We start from the raw sequence: 24476 nt of genomic DNA on the forward strand, positions 1-24476 counted from the left end.
GTATAGTCGTTTTCATTGATGTTGATTCTTCCAATCCAAGAACATGGTATATCTCTCCATCTGTTTGTATCATCTTTAATTTCTTTCATCAGTGTCTTATAGCTTTCTGCATTGAATATGTAACTTTTTAAACTGTTTTATCTCTTTGAAATGCAATTGAAAGTTCCCCAAACTCCTCTGTGAAAAGGCCTATACACACAGAATTGTGCATACTGTTTCAGGTAGCTGGTGTAAGTAATTTAATTCTTAATATTGGATGTGTTAGAGAAAGAATAAATACTTTTTTGGAGGTTACAAGGCTAAAAGTAACAGAAGTAAAGTTATATATACACATATGGGTTCTATGCGTAGTCCTGCATTTCAAAGCTAAGGGTAACCACAGAAGTGATGAATCTAAGCCACTAATTTTATAAAGTGAAGAAATTAGATAGAAATATCAACTAAGATATAGAATTTAATTGTTAAAGTAGAGTAGAGAAGGAAACTAAATTGGTTACAAGACTACCCAGATTAACATAACTTATTTTCAAATTATATATATATATAAACTAGATGTATAGTAAATGTTAGTGTATGTATAATTATATGCATAATTGAATTATATGTAATTTAAATACATATAAAAATATAAAGGCACATATATTTTCATGGTAAAGAATAATCAATTTAGTAACATTTTTACACTAATTGAAGAAAAACAAGTAAATATTCTATTTTATTAGTTCTTAAATCAGCAACCTGATTGTCAACTGGTTCCTTCTTAGTTCACTGCAATGACCACAGACATTTTCTGCTTCTGCACTGTTTATGCAACAATGAAATCAGTTATATTAGTCTTGATACATTATATTATTAGAGTATGCCAGTACACTTTGGTCTCTTAGAATGCATTAAAAAATTAACTCCAGGGCTTCCCTGGTGGCACAGTGGTTGAGAGTCCGCCTGCTGATACAGGGGACACGGGTTCGTGCCCCGGTCTGGGAGGATCCCACATGCCGTGGGGTGGCTGGGCCCGTGAGCCATGGCTCCTGAGCCTGTGCGTCCGGAGCCTGTGCTCCGCAACGGGAGAGGCCACAACAGTGAGAGGCCCGCATACCGCAAAAAAAGAAAAAAAATTAACTCCAAACTTTGATCTAAAACTAAAAAATAGGATATTTAATATTCTTTTGCAGTGGGAATACATGGATATCTAGTGTTCATGGTCTTGTAAACTGTTTATATCCAAATAGATCAGTTGCAAAAAGTCTGCTTAAAATGAACTGAATAATGATCAGATAAAACTTGGAAGAAACGTTTCTTTCTCTGACTCATGAAACACTGGAATTAATCAGACATCAGTATCATAGATGTTGTATATCTGTCTCATATAAATGTGTACCTTTATATTTCAAAACTTCAAGTTATTTAAATGTAATCAAATCCTATGGATTAGGAAAAATTTTCCCATCTGAAATATTCTCTCATTTCTGAGAATTATTCCCAGCTGATTATGGGGTTTCCATTAGTAATTAGAATTACTCCAAATGATTAGGGAAATTTTTTAATAAAACATTAGGATTTTTGTGTGTGTGTTATTTAAAGGAATAGAAGACATGAATGCGATCCTACAAAAGCTTCCTCTGAAGAATTGAGTTGGTGGTTGAATGTTTAATAATTTCAGAATGGATAGATTCCTCTTCTGCTAGTTAACTGGAGGTATTCTTTAATATTCTGGAAGCAGTTACATTCTTCTTAAAATGATTAAAAGTGTTAAATATCCACCCAGTAATCAAGCAAAACATATTTAAAGTTTTAAAATATATTTTAAATTTATTGTAATTACTTTTTAAGTGTCTGTTTTAAAGTAAAAAAAAAGAAATAAATGGTTAACTCTAAAAGTTATGCTTCTAAAAGTTAAATAATAAGTGGCTAGAGATGCATCCATTTGCTTTGGCAACATGAAGATCATTTATGACCTAAACTTGCAGGTTCGATATAATAGAGGGATCAGAATTAAGATTAGCTTACTTGGTGGAATGGATGATAGATGAGGAAATAGAAACAAGCAGTGTAGACACCTCTTATTTAGGTCTTCCTGTCTCCACTATAACTATCAGCAAGCTTTCTTTGCTACTGATGCAGGCAGAAATCAAACCACAATATTGTCATGCTCTGGTTTTGATATTTATTGAAATATCATTTTACCTTCCTAAGAATATGCAAACACATTAAAAGTCTAAATGGTAATGTTACAAAATTCATTTACCTGCCCATTAGTATTAGTCAATTAGCCAGAAGTTTTTCTTCGTGACATTTGACCTCTTAGAGGTAATACATTATAACTCGGATTGAATAAGTTTTAATGCTTTCTTCATGTTTTCTATCACTGTAATAGAAGTAAATATATATTATTCTATTAGTAAATGAGAGTACCAAATTTTTTAATTAACCCCTAAATCTAAAATTGGCCCATTAAAATTAACAGCTATAAAGATTTGGGGATTTATCTGCAACCTTAAAGAATATTATGCTAAAAGTGTACATGTAAATTTAAGGATTAGACCATTCAGAGCTGGTTAATTAACTTAATGTTAAAAAATTTTATCAAAGGGATTTTGAGGGAGTATCTATTTTGTTAACTGATTATTTTGTAGCAGTATTGCTGGATATAACAGGCATAGCTCTCTTGTTAAACATAGTTGATAGTGAATATTGCGAAAATGAAAGTCCCAAGTCAGACTGTATTTCCTTGCTTATAGGCATTAAAGGAAGAGAAAAGATTTAATTATGATCACTTTGAGGAAATCACATATAATCTTTCATACCAGAAGAATGGACTGGCTTTCTTAAGGTTTAATTTTCATGTGTACTCTATTCTTTTTGGTGGTGTTAACATTTAGTGATCATAAGAACTATTAGAGATCCCTGTTGAAGAAAGAGATTCTGAGGTGCCCCAGAAATTCTGATCTTGATGGGAGCTAAGAGTTTGCATATTAACCACTATCTCCACTACCAGCCCCAGGGACTGTGATTTGTGGGTAGCACTGTTTGTGGGGAAGCACCCATGTAAGGTATCACTGACCCTTCTAACAGTCAAGTGTTGCTAGTATCACTGTTCAAGATAATTTGTGAATACTTACATAGCGGTAAATCCTGAGGTTCATATGTATATAATCTGTTTGAGTATCTTCCAGTTATATCAGCTCTGACTGTTAAAGAAGGATCTGCCAAGAAAAAATAAGTACCTTACATATTATTTAAAATATTCTGAAAATCATTCTTGCCTCTTACTCTAAAACAAACGTTAAGCAAATTTATAAGCAAAATCAGTTTTCATACATGTGAATTTACTGTGAGTTAATCTGAATTCTCATTTTAGTGTGTCACAGGTCTCTGTCAACATATAATAGTTTAGAGAACAATACTGAAACTACATTGGGATATTGATTTCATAGCATCAGTTAATTTAAAACATTAAAATTTAATATTTATAAGTTACAAGTTATAGATATAATGAGTTTGATTGTTGACCTAACAAGAACTGTTAATGACTGGGTTACTAATGACTTCCCTTTAAAAGGAATAGTACTTGAACTAGCATTTAAAAGTAAATAAAAGCAAGAAGGCTACTGATTTTCTAAATCTGATGGAAAGAGATTATACAATTACCCACAAACATGATTCTAGGCACATATTGTCCATCAGGTGATAAATTCTTATCAGTGGTTTCATGCTAGCAAAAAGATGAAAAAAAAGAATGTTATTGGATTGGATTATTTTTAACAGTTGATTTAAAAATATTTTATGTAAACAAGCCTTTCAGTAAGTTATATATTTTGGCCTCTTACAATTCTATATAACATTCTATATCCACTAATACTTTATAGCTCTTTTTGTCTTCAAAAAAAGACAAAAAAAGAGATTCAGCTTTTCCACTGAATTGAGATATTAAGAAAACATTGTAGAGGTCAGGTACCATGAGGTTCAGCATGATGAAATTATTCTGAGCCATTTCTTGTATTTCTTTATTTTGGGCAAACACTTTTTTTAGTGCTGTGGGAGAAAACATAATGTCAATTAGTTTCAAGGATCAAGACGCCTTCAATATAATGTAGCAAAATTAAGCTAGTATTTTGCATTTGTTTGCATCTGTAACTTGGATGTAAATAGTTCATTGGCCCATTGCCACTTCGTCTCTAACTGGAAATCAATGAGGGACAGAGTCTATCCAAGAAGACATCAAGAGAGAATCACATTGATGAAATCACCAGTTTTACAATGTCATGTAATTCATTGACTCATTGGTTAAAATAGCATCTTCTTTCAGCCATTTTTCCTACCTTTTTGGGGGGGGAACAGGGGAGGAAGAAGGATATAAAATTCTAAAGGACATGTAATATGAATATATTGAATAGATTACTAACAATCATTGTAGTCTTTAAGCACCTTAGTAAAATGGTGGTACTCTAGCAGTTGTCCTTTTTTTTTTTTTTTTTTGGAATAGAGTTTCCTGAGTGCCTTCTTAACAATTTGTAACCAGGTCACTTTCCTACTTCATATTGGAGATACAATAAGATCTCAGGAGCAAAAATTACCTTGGCAGTATTGACAGTCCTCCAAGTGATGAATAACCATCAGTGGCTTGTTACTAAACAGAGAGAGTGTGGAATTGAGCCAAGTGATTAATCTGAGTTAAAATGTACAGTGAAATTAGATTTAAGATTCTCATACTTTCTATGAGACGTAAAGTAAACATCTCTGCCTGACAAATCACAGCGCTGTAGTGTGTAGTCCTCTTAGTCATAACATGGCCTCAGCACTGAAGCATCAGCGTCACCAGAAATGTAGCTCATTAGAAATGTAAATTCTCAGGCTCCCTCTTGGGCCCACTCAGTCAGCATCTGGGGGGGGTGAGGTCCAGGAATCCTTAGCTTAACAAGCTTACCAGGTCGTTCTTATGTATACTGTAGTACAGTTAGAAAAATAAAAGTCAATTCTGTCTCCATAGATGAAAGGATATTATGAGCAAGGTAGTATTCATTTCCAATGAACATCTGGTATAAAATTTTGGAATTGTCGAAGTTTTTACTTAGGTTTTTTGTTTGTTTTTCAAAAAGTCTATTAATATTTGACCATTTTCACAACCTTTTATTCTTGTCACAACTTACAATTACCAACAGTCTCAGGGAGAGTTCCTTTCCTATATATTTTTCAGTGTCATTTTGATTTTAACTCTCTGAAGCAAAGTTTTGGTGGTAGCTCATTGACTACCCTGCTGTTTAGAATACGAGAAAAATTAGAATGTTAACTACAGTGAAGGACAAAATAATTATGATTCGGGTATATAAGATGTTTTTAAAAATGTTTCTTTAATTTTGCAAGGATGCTAGGTACAAAAAGAGATAGACGGGTGTATATGTATCAAGCATAAATCTTTTTAAAAACAACAGATGTAATCATATGAAATACTTGTTACTGAATAATCCTGTTTTTTCAAACTGTAGTCTCAAAAGTGTTAAATAACACACTTTGAAGTGTAAATAATTTCATTTAATCCTCAAACTTAGAATATAAGTTAATTTTAGGTAAGAATAAATCCTACAACTTATCTCTTAAAATTTATAACATAGAAAGCTAACATTTGCCAACAACTTCACATTTACTGGTGAAAGAGCAGATTAGATATCCAATGAATGAAATATTATTACCTCTTTTTAATTAGTAGAAAACTGAGCCTAAGAATATTCATTGACATTTCTTTAGAGACACATAGAGAACTTAGACCTCCTAAGCACCAAGTAGTAATTCTTTTACTAGATAACTTTTTCTCTGATTGCACTTAGGTAGATAGAGGTGTCCTGCGATGGAGAGCAATTCAGGGGCATGAGTCATTCTGATTTCCTGAACTGCTACCCTTTCTTCCCAGCACAGCAGCTGGAAATAAGGATAGCTCTGTGTAAGGAAAGACATTGATGTAACTCTTGGAAAGCTAATTTCTCCATCAGATTTCTGGCCAACTGGAGTCCAAGGAAAAATGTATCAAGACCACAGAATACTCAGTCTTAATAGTTCAGCTTTGAATGGGTTGTTCAGACAGTCAAACCAAGACAGTAATCCGTTTTAGGAAAAGCTTCTGTTTCTGGCAGACACTGAATTAGGAACACCTGAAAAAGGGCTCAGAAACTTTTAAAGCAAAGAGGCAGATGGTAAGTTATTTGAGGTTTTGCAGCCCATGTGGTCTTGTTCACAGCCGCTCACCTCTGCTGTTATTGCACGAAAGCAGCCATGGACAATATGCAACAAGGTGAGAGTGGCCGTGTTATAGTAAAACTTAATTTATCACACTGGAATTTGAATTTCAAGTAACTTCCATGTTTCACAAGATATTCTTCTTCTTTTGATTAAAAACATTCTTTTAATGTAAAAATCATCCTTAGCTCACAGACCAAATTATCAATAAAACAGGTGGTCCCTAGTCTTATGGTTACCAGGGGCGAAGGGGAGGGGGAGAGATAGACTGGGAGTTTGGGATTGACATGTACACACTACTATAGATAACCAACAAGGACCTGCTGTATAGCACAGGGAACTCAGCTCAATATTCTGTAATAACCTAAATAGGAAAAGAATTTTAAAAAGAATAAAAAAAAAAAGCATTTTAAATTGTGAAAAAAAAATCTTATGAAGTAGCACATCAGATTATGAGAAACTCGAGTGAGAGAAAGAGTAAAAATTTTGGGGAGCTGTACTTCTGAGATGCTCTAAAACCAGAGCCTTCCAAGCCTAGCTGCTTATCAGCATCATTTGGTGAACTATCTTTTAAAATTCTACATGTTTTTCATTGAAAATAAGTTACAAATTCAGATGGTTTAAAATTCAAAAGTTAAAAAAGTAAAAATTCTTTCTCCCATCCTGCCTTCAAGAAGTAAGCAGTGTTACCATTTTCTAAGTTTGCTTCCAGAGTTTTTCAGGTCATATAACAAAATACACATGTGCATATGCATATGCTTGTGTATATACTTATGTAAATGTATATGATTATGAATTGTGTATGTTCATATGCATGTCCATATGTATATATATTTATCCTTTCTTTTTTAAAAATACAAATACTAGCATGCTATACACATGTATTTGCATTTGGCTTTTTTAGCATAATCATATATCTTGGATGTTATTCCCTTGTGATTTTGTATAATATTCCATTATATGGATCATCTTTACTTTATTAGTCTCCTCAAAATAGATATTTAAATTCTTTTCAATCTTTTATGTTTAGATTGTTTTCAGACATTTAAAAAGATGCTTTGGTGAACATGATGTTACTTACATATAATTTTGCGCATGGGTGGGTATATTTGTAAATAAATTTCCAGAAGCGGAGTTTCTGCGTCAGAGTATGTGCATTTATAATTTTGATGCACTGTATATACTTTCCTTAGAAGCTGTACCAATTTATATTCTCTCTGATAATGTGAGAACTAAGTATTTACTCTCATTAAAACTGGTTATTGAGCTTTTAATTCTTTTATCCAGTAGATGAAAGAGGGAAGTTAATGTAGTTTTACTTTCTTATAAAAAATAGTCACCATATGATCCAGCAATTCTACTTCTGGGTATATACCCAAAGAAAATGAAATCACTATTTCACTATCTCAAAGGGATATCTGCATCCCCATGTTCATTGCAGCATTATTTACAATAGCCAGGACATGGAAGCAACCTAAGTGACTCTCAGTACATTTGTGACAACGTGAATGAACCTTGAGCATATTATGTTAAGTAAAATAAGTCAGAGACAAATACTATATGATCTCACTTATATGTAGAATCTGGAATTTAAAAAAAAAGTAAAAACCAAACTCATAGAAACAGAGAGTAGATTGGTGGTTTCCCAGGGTGGGGGATTGGGAGGTGGGGAAAATGGGTAAAGGTGCTCAAAGGGTACACACTTCCAGTTATAAGATGAGTGAGTCCTGGGAATGTAGTGATGACCAGAGTTAACAATACTGTATGGTATACTTGAAAACTGATAAGAAAATACATCTTAAAAGTTCTCAACACACACACACACACGTTAACTATGTGAGGTGATAATTAACCTTATTGTGGTCATCATTGTGCAATATATACATACATCAAATCATCACATTCTACACCTTAAATCTGCACAATGTTTATGTAAATTATATCTCAATAAAGCTGTAAAAAATAATCTTACTCATATGTTTAGGTTACTAATTTTTTTATTCTGTGTACTATCTTTCCTATCTTATGTTCATTTTTTCAAGGTCATTGCCTTGACCTTTTTCTTATTAATTTATATGAGTACTTTGTATATTAGAGAAATTCACTCTTGTAATATGAGCTATAGTTTTCTGTTAGTTTTGTATTTTTTGCCTTTTTCATTTGCTTATGATAAATTTCTGGTTTGCAGAAATTTGCATAATCAAAAATATTAGTCATTTATTTTAGGATTTTTCTTTCTTCTTTTTTTTTCCTTTGGCCATACTCAACTCTAAAGGAGGACTAGGGTGAGGCAAGGGTAGCATCTAGGGCACAAAAATGAAGTGTTTGTTTTTGCGTCCTAGACATCCCTCATGCCTCACCCTAATTGTACCCTACTCCAAGAATTTAAAGGAATAACAGTTTTGTAATAGTGTCTTCTAGTACCTTAATGGTTTCATCCTTATAATTAATCTTTATAATTTATTTTGATGTAAAATATGAGGTATAGATACAAATTTTTTTATTTTTCACAAATGGCTATCAAATTCTAACAATTATTTTACATACTCTATCTCTCCTACTCCTGATTCAAAATGCCACTTAATCACGTAAACAATTTCTGTAGTATCCAGTTTTCTGTTCTCTCCATTCTATTCAATTCATTTACCGGTAACATACTGTATTATTAAAATGTTTCATATTGATTAAGGGCTAGTCCCCACTGATTTCTTCTCAGAATGTTCCTAACTATTTAAGTCTGTCTATGTTTCCATTTCAATTTTAAAATCACTTAAAAACTTGTACTAATATATTGTGATTGTCTTAACAAATTTTTTAGCTATAGAGAGGATTGACATTTTTACGATATTGAATCTTCCTCTCCAAGAACATGATATCCCTTCACATAGGTTTGTAATTTCTTTCCTCACTAGTACATTTAGTTCATACAGATTTTGTACATTTTCTGTCAAGTTTATCTTGGGATATTTCATCTTTTTTTATTGCTATTTTATATAAGGTATTTTATAACTGCCTTTAACTATTTTGATTATATATATATATATATAAATGCTGTCGGTTTCTAGGTATTAATTTAGTCTCATCTAATTTAACTGAATCTTCGTAGTTCTGATACTTTGGGCTGATTCTCAAGTTTTTCACAAACACAGTCATCAGCTGCAAATGAGGATTCTTTCACTCTCTCCTTTGTAAGTTTTTCTCATCTAATTGCATTGGTTAGTATCTCCAGAACAATGTTAGTAATTGTGGTGATTAAAGAATCCATCAGTGGGATACTTTAATTGTTTTTCCTCAGTAAGCATGATGTTGACTTTTTTGCTGGGATGGATAAGTTTTTTAACTTCAAATATGGATTTGGCATTGTATTAAATGCTTTTTCTTAGCATTTGTGGAGATAGGAGATACTTGTATGATTTGTGTCCTTATAAATATTAAATTATTTTAATTAATAGATTTCTTAATCTTGAATCTTTTGGCTTTCCCAGACTGAATCTCACTTTATCAGGGTATATTTTTTTAGTGTTCTGCTGTCTGCTCTTTGCTAATATGTTGTTTGTTTTTTACATTTCTATTTGGAAATAAGATTATTCTGTAGACTTTTTTTTTTTGGTAATATTTGTCTGGTGTTGAGAGTGTTTTAGCCAGTTCTTATTTGGAATCTTTTCTTTTTCTTCAAAGAGTTGAATTGAACATTCTTTAGATATTTGATAAATTCTTGGGGTGCTTTTAAAAGTACAAGTTTCTCAGCTCCATCCCCAAAGATTTAGTAGATCTTTAGTAAATCACGTCACTCTTGGTCACTGAGTGCCTGGCACATAGAAGTGGATACTCAGTAAGCAGTTGACCCTGAATATGGATTTTTAAAAAAGCTCTCTGAGTCGTTCTGATGATCAGACAGCCTTGAGAAGTGCTGCTATAAGTCAGGTTCCTGTTTAAGCTTGTATAATGCCCAGTGAGTGATGCTGTTTTGTTTATACAATTTATATTCAAAGTTTGCTTGGTGGATGTTAACTAGACTTATTGTGGTAATCATTTTGCATATATACAAATATCCAATCATTAAGTTGTATATCTGAAACTAATATAATGTTAAGTCAATTATTCCTCAGATAAAAAAGCTTGCTTGGATAATTAAGAAATTAATACAGAAGTGTCTAGAGCTGTTGTTTATAAAAAAATTCTAATAGCAACTCTTAGTCCAAACAGCATACAATATCAGAGCAAATTCTTATTGTATCCTCTGAAAAGCTAACATGCTAGTGTTTGGCTCTCCTGTGAGGAGGTATCTGTATCATCTGTCAAAGTTAACTGAGAGGTATTTTACCTTTTTTGAATATGAAAGAGACCTTCCTCATAAGTCTGCATCCAAGTGATGTCATCTCCCCATCCTAAACAGAAGAGAGAAATCAATGTGTTAACTCAGGACTACCAAAGAGTTCTGAATTGGGGGTGTGATAACCAGGTATCTATCTACAGGTATTTAAGCTACCAAGCAGTTGTCTGACATAAGGTATGGAGGATACATAATTATAACTAGATACAAAGAGGTTGTGTCCTTTCAGGTGATATTACTGAGGTTTTGTGACTATGTTTTAAATCTTAAGGCCCATGGCCTTGAACCCAGTAAGTGTTCAGTAGATGCTATTATGATTAGTGGTGATTGAAAGGACATCTCTGGACCATGCAAGAGCTCTCACTTTCAGAATGTACAGGAGGAAATAACAGTTAATCTTTGCATACTTTGTAAATCTGTTGGGAATACTTTGGGCTATACTGAACAGCGTCCTTGAATCTTGAGTGTCGAGATGTTGACTCCTTCAAAGTCATAACACATCATTGAAAAAAAGGAATTTCAAATTTTGCTTTGAGTTTTAACGGAAAACAATTCTAGCATGGGAATTTCATGGTTGAGAGACTCAATAAAACCCTTGTTTTGGAAGCATCCAAAAGAGTGGAGGAGAGGGAAACAGAATACAACGAGTAGAGAGAGAACCCACTAGCTTTTTTTTTAAAGAATCAATTTTATTTATTTATTTATTTATTTTGGTTGCATCGGGTCTTCGTTGCTGCACATGGGTTTTCTGTAGTTGTGGCGAGTGGGGGCTACTCTTCGTTGCGGTGTCCAGGGTTCTCCTTATGGTGGCCTGTCCTGTTGCGGAGCACAGGCTCCAGACGCACGGGCTTCAGTAGTTGTGGTGCACAGGCTCAGTAGTTGTGGCTCACGGGCTTAGTTGCTCTGCAGCATGTGGGATCCTCCCAGACCAGGGATCGAACCCGTGTCTCCTGCATTGGCAGGCGGATTCTTAACCACTGCGCCACTAGGGAAGTCCCCCCACTAGCCTTTAAAGAAATGATGTGAGTAGTTGGGAATGTGTATTAGAGATTGAAGAATAAGACCATTGAAGAGAAGAATGCACAAAACATCCAGAAATATTTCAAAGTATTTTCAGGAAATGTCTCAGTCTATGGATGAAAAAGGTTGAATTAATTTGAAAATAGAAATAGTTTCAGGCTATTTTGGACCCAGATTTTTTCATAAGTTTCATATGTTGTCAGACTGGAGTTCCTGGTTTTGATACCATGGCTTAAAGATGTCCAGGACTTATGAAGCAGAATTATGAAGCAGGATAAATATGATCCCATGATTTCTGCCTGCTGGGTTTTGGTTTGTTTGTTTTTTAATAACAACTTTATTCAAATATAATTCATATGCCAATACAGTTCATCCATTGAAAGTATATACATTCTTTTAATATATTTACATAGTGTGCAATCATCACCACAATCAATTTTGGAAGATCTTCATCACTTCAGAAAGAAACCCTGTACCCTTTAGTTATCACCACGCAATTCTTTCATCTCCTGCAACCCTAAGAAATGGCTAATCTACTTTGTCTCTATAGATTATCTTATTCCAGACATTTCATATAAGTGGAATCATATAAGATGTGATGTATCTTATGACTGGATGCTTTCAGTTAATACAGTGTTTTTAAGGTTCATCCATGTTGTGGCATGTATTAGGACTTCATTCTTGGGCTAAATATTATTCCATTTTATGGATATACCACATTTTGTTTATCCATTTATCAGTTGATGGACATTTAGGTTGTTTCTAGTTTTTGGATTTTATGAATAATACTGGTATGAACATTTGAGTGCAAACTTCAGTGTGAACATATGTTTTCATTTTTCTTGGGTATAATCCTTAGAAGTGGAATTGCTGGATCAAATGGTAACTATAACTTTAACTTTCTGACAGTTTTTCCAAGTGAGTGCATTATTTTACACTCTTACCAGAAGTGTTGTTGGTTTGTTTTTGCCTGACCTTAGAATCCTAACATTGGAAGACATCTTACATTAGCTTAGTACCCCAACCTTAGCAGGAATGCTTCCTATCTGTAATAACCCTGAAAGACTTTCTTTACAACTTTACTCAAACACATGTAGTAAGTTTATGCCACGTTTTGCATTAGATAAAAGTTACTTTGGAAACAGCCAGTGAGACTGTGTTCCTACTTAATTTCCCTATTCTGTTGCAAATATCATTCAATGCCAGAATGTCAGCAGTGGGAAGAATTACTGTTCTCTGCTCCTGTTTAACTTAGTTCCACAAATATTGAAGGAACATCTGCTATATGCCTTGCTCCACTTAGCACTGGGTGTATGCAGGTAAGACAATACAGTCTTATTGTTCTCTGTTCATTATCATGATTCCTAATTCCTAATCCATTACTGGCTATGCTTACTTATCTTCTGAGATTTTATTCATTCTCCAGTATGTATTTATTGAGTACTTACTGTATGCCAGGCACTGGACCAGGTGCTGGACGCAGAGCAGTTTTGGTTTAAAAGGAAGTTAAGATTTGGGGTTCACTTTTTTATTGAACCATTTCTTACCTTTTTCCAATTAATACTCCCTTTTCTCCCTAACACTGTGTCTGTTTAACTGGGGCTGCTCTGCCCTCTAAGAGGCTCCATATGCTACTTGGTACACTGTAGACAAATTTCCCTTTCACCCGTACCTTAAATCCTCATTCTCAGTTGTTTTCTATGTGCCAGTAGAAGATAAAGGCTTAACCAAATGCAAACCATTTCTGAATAATGGAGTTCCCAGCTGCTATCAGTCATCTCCCCAATTGACATAGTTTAACTGAAATAACAGACTCATCACGTTGTTTAAAATTTCTTGTACGTATTGAGTATATTTTTCATAAAATTCACCAGTTTTAATGGACATTTGGAAGTGAATACACAGAATATTGGTACCTTAATTATAGTTACAGCATGCTGCTTAACTCAGCCCTCGAGGGTCTTTAAGGGCAGTGACTTTGATCTTTGGCACTTTAAGGCTACTGAGTTCATTGTTTTATAACTGTTGCATGTATATATGGAGGTACATGATAAATTACACTTAGGAAAATATTTCCCTCTTTTATTTATTTTGCAAAACTTACCAATTTTTTTAGACTTACAGTTTCTGTGATTTTAAACTGAACACTGGCTGAACACTGACAGGCAATTGGCTGGTACCCAATACATCTCATCTGTTAAGGAATGAATTAACTTGGAAAGAAATATTTTAAAATTTGAAATTATGCTATAGTTGATCTCCATTTGTTTGCTCGAGTCACATTACCATTCCAAGTACCAGTCAAGTGTTTTTTGGTTTGTGTTACTAATTTAGAATTAGCTATTTGGAGACAAATGATTTTCTTTCCATTTCTGGTAGCTGGAAATGTAGGAATCAATTCTGAGAATTTTCTTTATGAATTATTTCTTTGCAGATGAAGATATAATTGTTTCTCAGGCCAAAGTAAAACAGTGGGTACAAAATAGAAATGTTTTCAATGTAGCCAATGACAAATCTAGATTATGTCCTCTAAAAATACTGCAGCTGTTTTCTGGAGTCAGCATAGCCAACACTTGGTTAACCAAAATTCTTGGAGGGTGGAGATAAAGTATAATTTTCTGGGGACCCCAGTGTAAAATCATTCCAAATTATTTTCTTGCCTGAATAAAGAGAGGACAGGGCACTGGAACAGATTTTGAGGGAATCCTGATTGCATTTAGGATATCAGTAGAACGTATCAATCAATAGCATTTTGCAGGACTCTGGTTACCAAAGTTATAGGCAATGAAACCAGTTCTCCACTATTTCTATAGAAGATGCAGCAAATTGTTGTTTTTCATTTCATGTGGCTCACTCTTTAAAGTTAACTGATCCTCTCTGTTGTTTTTTTTTCTCCTATTTTAAAGTGATACACAACAAAAAATTTCAGTTAATTGAGTTGGCTTTATAACTAGACTACAGGCAAGAGATGATGAATTTTAAAACAATCCAAATGACTGAGTCCAGAAAATAAAATGAGATTCCAGTACCTCTTGAGAGTGTCTGAGGAGGTCTTTTTCCCTTTTTGATTGCCATGGCAAGGTTAGAAGAAACCGTGATGAGTAAGAGACAGACGACCAAAGCTGAGTGTAACATCATATCTTCTTAAGAATCCCTCAGAAGCAGCTGGATGGTAAAAAATAATTGTCAGAATCTGGTAGGTTACCTCAGGCTGTCATTAAGACATTTGTTAAGAGACCAAACCTATGCTGCCAGATTGCTCTGCTTGTGTGAATTGACATGGTACAACCACCTAGAACTTTCACATTTTATTTGTAAATTATTGTAAAACTACAGTCAACTCAATAGATGTCCACTTGATGAAAAGCCACATTCCTGGCATCCTGGGAGCAGTACAATGAAGTTGAAAGAGCACTGGACCAGGGCACCCAAAGCCTACTTCTGATGGTATTCTAGTGCTCACGGAACTGCATTAAAACTCAAATCAGATGATATTGATTAAAGGCCTTGCAACTGCTAAGTGCAATGGAAAGGTGACGTTTGTCATGCATAAATATTCTTTGCCCTTTGATTCTTCTTGATCTGATAGGTTAAGATGACATTTTAACTCTGCCAAGACAGTAAGATTAGGCATGAACAAATACTGCTTAAATTAGAACTGAGGAAAAACAGAATATGGAGGTTCTTGTTCTTCAGTTCCTCTACAGTTGCTTATCTTTTTTATCCTTTCATCATTTACTCAGCCTTTTGCCCTTAAGTTTACAACCCTGCCCTATTTAAAATTCATTCCTCTCATTTTAGTATCTTTATCTAGCCAGCAGTACATCCCTCTCCTGGATTGAAAATGGTTAGTTTGGTCCTATTTAAATTATTTTCTTTCCTAATCTGCAAGGGACCCACTTTTAAATTATTTTGTATTGAGAAACCCTGTTAAACAATAACCATGGTGCTGATAAGGATCGCAGTTTAAGTTCCTATAACTTATTAATACTGTGAAACATTTCAGCATGCCATCTTTTACCTTATGGGTGTCATCTTGTACCATAAAGACTGAAACAAAGAAAGGGTAGATTTCAGTAGGGGATAAAGACAGCTGACTCTGGAACACAAAGTCCAACGTGGGGAGGGCAGACTCTGTCAGAGTGAAAGTTGCAGTGGAAAAATTGAAGCAACCATCTAGGGTAGGGTCTTAACTTGGGTCAGGTGAGCTTCTAGAAGGTCTATGATTGAGCTCCTGGAGTCTCAAAAATCCCTGAATTGTCTGTAAAATTTTATGTGCCTTTGTTTTCTTTTCTGGGGAAGAGAGCCCCTAATTGCCTTAAGATTCTCCGAGGGATCTCTGGAAGTAAAGAGTTAAGAAAAAGTTAATCTGGAGGAAGCATTAGGAAAAGTTCTTTATGAGAGAGACAGAGATTAGTAGGTAGAATCTACAGCAAAAGAGAGAAGTGATAACTTCACCATCTTCTTATTTTAAAGCTGCCAAATTTAGAATGAATAGGAACTGAATTTTTTTCCAATTTCAAGTTGCTATGTATTATTGTCAGATTGTTCTACTTAAAAATCAAAAATTTTTTTTTCTGTTTGACATTGATAAATTGTAAAATAGATAGTAAATATATTCTATGACAAAGCCAATCAATTTATATATTATTATCTTTGGATGAACAGTAATTTCCCTGGTAAACAGAACATGAGTTAGTTATGATCCTATAGTATCAGATGCGTGGGTAAAGCTCCTTGGGGGACACGGATGAATACGACACGGTCATGGCCCTGGAGCAGCTCACATTGCCCTCCGCAGGCAAGTAGCCACACGTCTACAATTAGGTGTTAAAACCACGGATAGTTAGCATTTTCTGACACAGTATTTCACTTTTCAAAAGTAATTTAATGTAAGTCATTTACTTAAATATTATGTAAAAATTCTCTGTAAAAGAAAACTGGGAGTGAGATTTTACATTCTTTTTTCATATTCTTTTCCATTCTGGTTTATCACAGGATATTGAATATAGTGCCCTGTGCTATACAGTAGGACCTTGTTGCTTATCCATTCTATATATACTAGTTTGCATCTGCTAACCCCAAACTCTCACTCCATTCCTTGGTGCTCTTTCCTGTGGAAGAGGGCCCCTAAAGAATATTAAAAAAAAATGTATATATATGTATAACTGCATCACTTTGCTGTACAGCTGAAATTAACACAGCATTGTAAATCAACTATACTTCAATAAAAAAATAACAGGGAGGAACAGCTGTTACTTGCAGCATAATTTTTAAAGGATCACTTTTGGTGAATGTTAGTTTATTATAATATCATTAATACACATAAAGAATAAAAGTATGAAGCCAACAAAGGAAATCTAGTTCATTAAAAGAAGAAAAATATCATTTCATTGAACGTGCCCTCTGCTTTACTGAAGACCTCACTTTCGTACAGCGATAATTTGATCCTTTAAATATAACTGAGCTTGACCACTGATTAAGTAATCTGGAAATTTTGCTTGCTTACCTGAACTTGTCAGTGCTCTTGCTGGAAGTGTATTCTGGATATTTCTGGTTAAAAATGGGTGTGGATTTATAGACACACACAGGCACACACACACCTGATCTACAGCCCCACCTGCATTGAAACAAGAGCACAGTCCACCTGCGAACTTAAAAAACAGCCTTGTCTGAAAAATCCGTGCTTCTTTCCAGTTCTCATGCTCTCACGCTAAAAAAAAAAGCGTCCTTTTTCTTTCCCTAAATTAAGATTGAGTGTCCTCATAGAATGAGGCCAAATACCACCTTTGTGCTTTTTTCTCGTCTACCTTTTGCTTCCCAAGGTAATTTAATGTTTGGCTGGAGTTCAACACCCAGAAAAAAAAAAAAAGAAATGGTGGCAAGAGTGGGGAAGGAACGGGTATAAATGTAGGAACTGTGTGTGCACCATTGTTCTTGATGAAAGGTCAGTGAGGCTTGCAGATTAGATATAAAACAAATAGAAATTCCTCAGGTTTACTCTCTTTACAGGAGTATAATTAACAGCTAAAGAGAGCAGGTCCCCCACCCTTTTTTTTTTTTTTTTTCCTGAGAGAGAGAAAAAGGAAAAGAGAGAAATAAATAAAAATTGCTGTTTTAAAAGTTAACATTTTTATAATTTGATGATTCTTTATAGTCTCTCTGTAAAACCCCTTACCTTACCATGCCAAAAAATAGGAAAACAGGCCATTAGAGATTATATTTATCTAATAGTTAGATTTTTTAAATTGTATAATTAATCCATGATTATGGTAAAACATTTTTCAAGTGTGGAATTGTGTCAAAATAAAAAGTAAAATTCTCCTCCCCTTCACCAGCATCACCTTTCTCTGATCACTCCACCCCCAAAGACACACACATACACAGACACACACACACACACACACACACACACAAGTTCTACTTCCTGGACTTAATTACTGTTAAAGTGATCTAGGGCAGGGTCATCAAATCTGGCCCACCTGTTTTCGTACAGACCAAGAGCTACTAATGATTTTTACATTTAAAAATGGCTGGGTGAAAAATAAAAAGAATCATACTCTGTGACATCTGAAAACTGTATGAAATTAAAATGTCAGTGTCTGTAAATAGAAATTACTGGATGCAGTGCAGCCATGTCCATTTCCTTATTATTGTCTATGGTTCTTCTTGCATTCTAAGTGGAGTACTGAGACAAGGACTATATGGTCTGTGAAGTCTAAAATATTTACTATCAGGTCTTTTATAGAAAAAGTTGGCTCATCTTTAATTTAGGTGCTTGTTCAACAAATTTTTCCCTTCCTTCCTCCCTTCTTCCCTCTCTTTCTCTTTTTTTTTTTGCTTAATTACTCACTATATTAATAAATGTACTGCTAAAGAATGGAGGTGGTGGCTATCTTCTGACATTAAAGAGAGTATGCTTTGCTTCTAGTATTTTAACTTTGGATATAGAGCTGGTTTGATTTACCAGAAGAAGGCAGCCTTTGTTCCTATACTACGTCTCTTGAAAGCAGGAATGTTGGATTTTGTTCTATAAAGATGGATAAATGTGCATAGGGTAGCAAATTGATATAGTAAATGTATTCATTTCATATAGTAGATTTATAGTTTTCCTATTGAACCTTTCTTGTGATGCCAAGAGAAACCCCATGTAGCCAGGTTGTATTATTCTTTTACGGTACTACTGATTCATGTATTCATTTAATTGTGCTTTCTTCCTTCTGTAGAATTCTTAAAGGGAACCTTCCTTGGAACATGCTATTGAAATAGAATCCTCCTGCTGAAGGTTAAGGAACTTGACCAACAATTATAATTTTATGTCCAGCACTTACGAAGCAAAGAAACAGCTATGCAGTCGTCCCTAAGTTTTCCTCTTAAAGAGAGGGGCACAGCTTTCACTTTCTTCTTGACTGGTAGTGGTTTATAGAAAAATCTTTTTCTTTTTTCTTTTTTTACCATCTATATTGGAATATAATTGCTTTACAATAGTGTGTTAGTTTCTGCTTTATAACAAAGTGAATCAGCTATACATATACATATATCCCCATATGTCCTCCCTCTTGCATCTCCCTCCCACCCCAACATCCCACCCCTCTAAGTGGTCACAAAACACCAAACTGATCTCCCTGTACCATGCAACTTCTTCCCACTAGCTATTTTACGTTTGGTAGTATATATAAGTTCATGCCAGTCTCTCACTTCATCCCAGCTTCCCCTTCCCCCTCCCAGTGTCCTCAAGTCCATTCTCCACGTCTGCATCTTTATTCCTGTCCTGCCCCTAGGTTATTCATGACCATTTTTTTTTTACATTCCATATATACGTGTTAGCATATGGTATTTTTCTCTTTCTGACTTACTTCACTCTGTATGACAGTCTCTAGGTCCATAATCCACAGTTTCGTTTCTTTTTATGGCTGAGTAATATTCCATTGTATATATGTGCCACATCTTTATCCATTCATCTGTCAATGGACACTTAGGTTGCTTCCATGTCCTGGCTATTGTAAATAGAGTTGCAGTGAACATCGTGGTACATAATTCTTTTGGAATTATGGTTTTCTCAGGGTATATACCCAGTAGTGGGATTGCTGGGTCATATGGTAGTTCTATTTTTAGTTTTTTAAGGAACCTCCATACTGTTCTCCATAGTGGCTGTACCAATTTACATTCCCACCAAGAGTGTAAGAGGGTTCCCTTTTCTCCACACCCTCTCCGGCATTTATTGTTTGTAGATTTTTTGATGATGGCCATTCTGGCCGGTGTGAGGTGATACCTTATTGTAGTTTTTTTAATTTTCAACATCTTTATTGGAGTATAATTGCTTTACAGTGGTGTGTTAGTTTCTGCTTTATAACAAAGTGAATCAGTTATACATATACATATGTTCCCATATCTCTTCCCTCTTGCGTCTCCCTCCCTCCCACCCTCCCTATCCCACCCCTCTAGGTGGTCACAAAGCACCGAGCTGATCTCCCTGTGCTATGCGGCTGCTTCCCACTAGCTATTTTATATTCGGTAGTGTTTATATGTTGATGCTACTGTCACTTCTCCCCAGTTTCCCCCTCCCCCTATGTGTCCTCAAGTCCATTCTCTATGTCTATGTCTTTATTCCTGCCCTGCTACTAGGTTCATCAGTACCATTTTTTTTTAGAGTCCCTGTATATGCGTTAGCATACGGTATTTGTTTTTCTGACTTACTTCATGCTGTGTGACAGACTCTGTGTCCATCTACCTCACTACAAATAACTCAGTTTCATTTCTTTTTATGGCTGAGTAATATTCCATTGTATATATGTGCCACATCTTCCTTATCCATTCATCTGTCTGTGGACATTTAGGTTGGTTCCATGTCCTGGCTATTGTAAATAGTGCTGCAGTGAACATTGTGGTACATGTCTCTTTTTGAATTATGCTTTTCTCAAGGTATATGCCCAGTAGTGGGTTTGCTTGGTCATACGGTAGTTCCATTTTTAGTTTTTTAAGGAATCTCCATACTGTTTTCCATAATGGTTGTATCAATTTACATTCCCACCAACAGTGCAGGAGGGTTCCCTTTTTACCCCACCCTCTCCAGCATTTATTGTTTGTAGATTTTTTGATGATGGCCATTCTGACTGGTGTGAGGTGATACCTCATTGTAGTTTTGATTTGCATTTCTGTAATAATTAGTGTTGTGGAGCATCTTTTCATTTGACTCCTGGCCATCTGTATGTCTTCCTTGGTGAAATGTTTAATTAGGTCTTCTGCCCATTTTTTATTGGATTGTTTGTTTTTTTGATATTGAGCTCCATGAGCTGTTTGTCTATTTTTGAGATGAATCCTTTGTTCATTGTTTCATTTGCATATATTTTCTCCCATTCTGAGGGTTGTCTTTTCATCTGGTTTATGGTCTCCTTTGCTGTGCAAAAGATTTTAAGTTTAGTTAAGTCCAATTTGATTATTTTTGTTTTTATTTCCATTACTTTAAGAGGTGGGTCAAAAAAGATCTTGCTGTGGTTTATGTCAAAGAGTGTTTTTCTTATGTTTTCCTCTAAGAGTTTTATAGTGTCTTGTCTTACATTTTTTAATCCATTTGGAGTTTATTTTCATGTATGGTGTTAGGAAGTGTTCTAATTTTATTTTTTTACATGTAGCTGTCCAGTTTTCCCAGCACCACTTATTGAAGAGGCTGTCTTTTCTCCACTGTATATTCTTGCCTCCTCTATCAAAGATAAGGTGACCATATGTGCATGGGTTTATCTCTGGGCTTTCTATCCTGTTCCATTGATTTATATTTCTGTTTTTGTGGCAGTACCATACTGTCTTGATTACTGTAGCTTTGTGGTATAGTCTGAAGTCCGGGAGCCTGATTCCTCCAGCTCCATTTTTCTCTCTCAAGATTGGTTTGGCTATTCGGTGTCTTTCGTGTTTCCATACAAATTGTAAAATGTTTTGTTCTAATTCTGTGAAGAATGCCAGTGGTAGTTTGATGGGGATTGGATTGAATCTGTAGATTACTTTGGATCATATAGTTATTTTCACAATATTGATTCTTCCAATCTAAGAACACAGTATATGTCTCCATCTGTTTATGTCATCATTGATTTCTTTCATCAGTGTTTTATTGTTTTCTGAGTACAAGTTTTTTGCCTCCTTATGCAGGTTCATTCCTAGGTATTTTATTATTTTTGTTGCAATGGTAAACAGGATTGTTTCCTTAATTTCTCTTTCACATTTTTCATTGTTGGTGTATAGGAATGCCAGACATTTCTGTGCATTAATTTTGTATCCTGCAACCTTGCCGAATTCATTGATTAGTTCTAGTAGTTTTCTCGTGGCATTGCTGGATTTTTTATGTGCAGTATCATGTCATCTGCAAACAGTGACAGTTTTACTTCTTTTCCAATTTGTGTTCCTTTTATTTCTTTCTTTTCTCTGTTTGCCATGGCACGGACTTCCAAAACTATGTTGAATAAGAGTGGACGTCCTTGTCTTGTTCCTGATCTTAGTAGAAATGCTTTCAGTTTTTCACCATTGAGTATGATGTTTACTGTGGGCTTGTCACATATGGCCTTTGTTATGTTGAGGTAGGTTCCCTCTATGCCCATTTTCTAGAGAGTGTTTTTTATTATAAATAGGTGTTGCATTTTGTCAAAAGCTTTTTCTGCATCTTTTGAGATCATTATATGGTTTTTATTCCTTAACTTGTTAATGTGCTGTATCACATTGATAAATTTGTGTATATTGAAGAATCCTTGCATCCCTGGGGTAAATCCCACTTCATCATGGTGTATGATCCTTTTAATATGTTGTTGGATTCTGTTTCCTAGTATTTTGTTCAGGATTTTTGCATCTATTTTCATCAGTGATATTGGTCTATAATTTTCTTTTTTTGTGATGTGTTTTTCTGGTTTTGGTATCAGGGTGATGGTGACTTCATAGAATGAATTTGGGAGTGTTTCTCCCTCTGCAGTTTTGGGGAACAATTTGAGAGGGAGTGGTGTTAGCTCTCTCTAAATGATTGATAGAATTTGCCTTTGAAGCCATCTGGTCCTGGGCTTTTGTTTGTTGCAAGATTTTAAATTATGGTTTCAATTTCATTACTTGTGATAGGTCTGTTTATATTTTCTAATTCTTCCTGGTTCAGTCTTGGAAATCGTACCTTTCCAAGAATTTGTCCATTTCTTCGTTGTTGTCCGTTTTATTGGCATATAGTTGTTCATAGTAGTCTCTTATAATCCTCTGTATTTCTGTGGTGTCAGTTGTGATTTCTCCTTTATAATTTCTAAATTTATTGATTTGCATTATCTCCCTTTTTTTCTTGATGAGTCTCGTTCAGGGTTTATCAATTTTGTTTATCTTCTCAAAGTACCAGCTTTTAGTTTTATTGATCTTTGATGTTGTTTGCTCCGTTTCTATTTCATTTATTTCTGCTCTGATCTTTATGATTTCTTTCCTTCTACTGACTTTGGGCTTTCTTTGTTCTTCTTTATCTAGTTGGTTTAGGTGTAGGTGTTTATTTCAGATTTTTCTTGTTTCTTCAGGTAAGATTGAATTGCCATAAACTTCCCTCTTAGAACTGCTTTTGCTTCACTGCATAGTTTTTGGGTCATCCTGTTTTCATTGTCATTTGTTTCTAGGTATTTTTAATTTCTGCTTTGATTTCTTCAGTGATCTCTTGGTTATTTAGTAGTGTATTGTTTAGCTTCCATGTGTGTGTGCTTTTTAGAGACTTTTTCCTGTAATTGACATCCAGCCTCATAGCGTTGTGGTCGGAAAAGACACTTGATATGATTTCAGTTTTTTTAAATTTACCAAGGCTTGATTAGTGATCCAAGATATGATCTATCCTGGAGAATGTTCCATGAGCACTACAGAAGAAAGTGTATTCTGTTGTTTTTGGTTGGAATGTCCTATAAATATCAGTGAAGTCCATCTTGTTTAATGTATCATTGAAAGCTTGTGTTTCCTTATTTACTTTCTGTTTGGATGATATGTCCGTTGGTTAAGTGGGGTGTTAAAGTCCCCTACTATTATTGTGTCACTGTCGATTTCTCCTTTCATGGTTGTTAGCATTCCCCTTATGTATTGAGGTGCTGCTGTGTTGGGTGCATAAATATTTACAATTGTTATATCTTCTTCTTGGATTGATCCCTTGATTATTATGTAGTGTCCCTCCTTATCTCTCTTAACAGTTTTTATTTTAAAGTCTATTTTATGTGATACGAGTATTGCTACTCCAGCTTTCTTTTCATTTCCATTTGCATGAATATCTTTTTCCATCCCCTCACTTTCAGTCTGTATGTGTCCCTAGGTCTGAAGTGGGTCTCTTGTAGACTGCATATATATGGGTCTTGTTTTTATATCCATTCAGCCAGTTTTTGTCTTTTGGTTGGAGCATTTAATCCATTTACATTCAAGGTTCTTATTGATATGTATGTTCCTATTACCATTTTCTTAATTGTTCTGGGTTTGTTTTTGTGTGTCTTTTTCTTCCTTGTGTTTCCCACCAGAGGAGTTCCTTTAGCATTTGTTGTAAAGCTGTTTTGGTGGTGCTGAATTCTCTTAGCTTTTTCTTGTCTGAAAAGCTTTTGATTTCTCCATTGAACGTGAATGAGATCCTTTCTGGGTAGAGTAATCTTGGTTTTAGGTTTTTCTCTTTTTTCACTTTAAGTATATTCTGTTACTCCCTTCTGGCCTGCAGAGTTTCTGCTGAAAAATCATCTGATAACCTTATGGGGATTCCTTTGTATGTTATTTGTTGTTTTTCCCTTTCTGCTTTTAATATTTTTTCTTTGAATTTACTTTTTGTTAGTGTGATTAATATGTGTCTTGGTGTGTTTTTCCTAGAGTTTATGCTGTATGAGACTCTCTGTGCTTCCTGTACTTGGGTGACTATTTCCTTTCCCATGTTAGG

The 24476-nt window shown here is 34.7% G+C and overlaps 1 protein-coding gene across 1 annotated transcript; it reads right to left on the reverse strand.

The window, feature by feature from the left end:
- Positions 1-2315: 2315 nt before the first annotated feature.
- Positions 2316-14719, reverse strand: AGR3 (anterior gradient 3, protein disulphide isomerase family member). The gene is made up of 7 exons (XM_030856952.2): positions 14611-14719; positions 10553-10616; positions 4575-4627; positions 3956-4032; positions 3649-3712; positions 3120-3203; positions 2316-2365 (listed from the first exon to the last, which is right to left on the reverse strand). Exons 1-7 carry the CDS (start codon positions 14717-14719, stop codon positions 2316-2318), a joined length of 501 nt encoding a protein of 166 aa, XP_030712812.1.
- Positions 14720-24476: the final 9757 nt, after the last annotated feature.

This window comes from Globicephala melas, chromosome 9, assembly GCF_963455315.2.
Source record: "Globicephala melas chromosome 9, mGloMel1.2, whole genome shotgun sequence".
Lineage (NCBI taxonomy): Eukaryota > Metazoa > Chordata > Mammalia > Artiodactyla > Delphinidae > Globicephala > Globicephala melas.

What these genes read in the sequence shown, in the direction of transcription:
- AGR3 (XM_030856952.2), bottom strand. Translation starts at nt 14,719, where the DNA reads ATGATGTTACACTCAGCTTTGGTCGTCTGTCTCTTACTCATCACGGTT. An exon ending in TCCTCAGACACTCTCAAGAG is followed by an intron (nt 10,617 to 14,610) that starts GTACTGGAATCT and finishes TCTTCTGTTTAG; the next exon opens with GATGGGGAGATGACATCACT. An exon ending in GCCTAGAATCATGTTTGTGG is followed by an intron (nt 3,204 to 3,648) that starts GTAATTGTATAA and finishes TTTTCTTGGCAG; the next exon opens with ATCCTTCTTTAACAGTCAGA.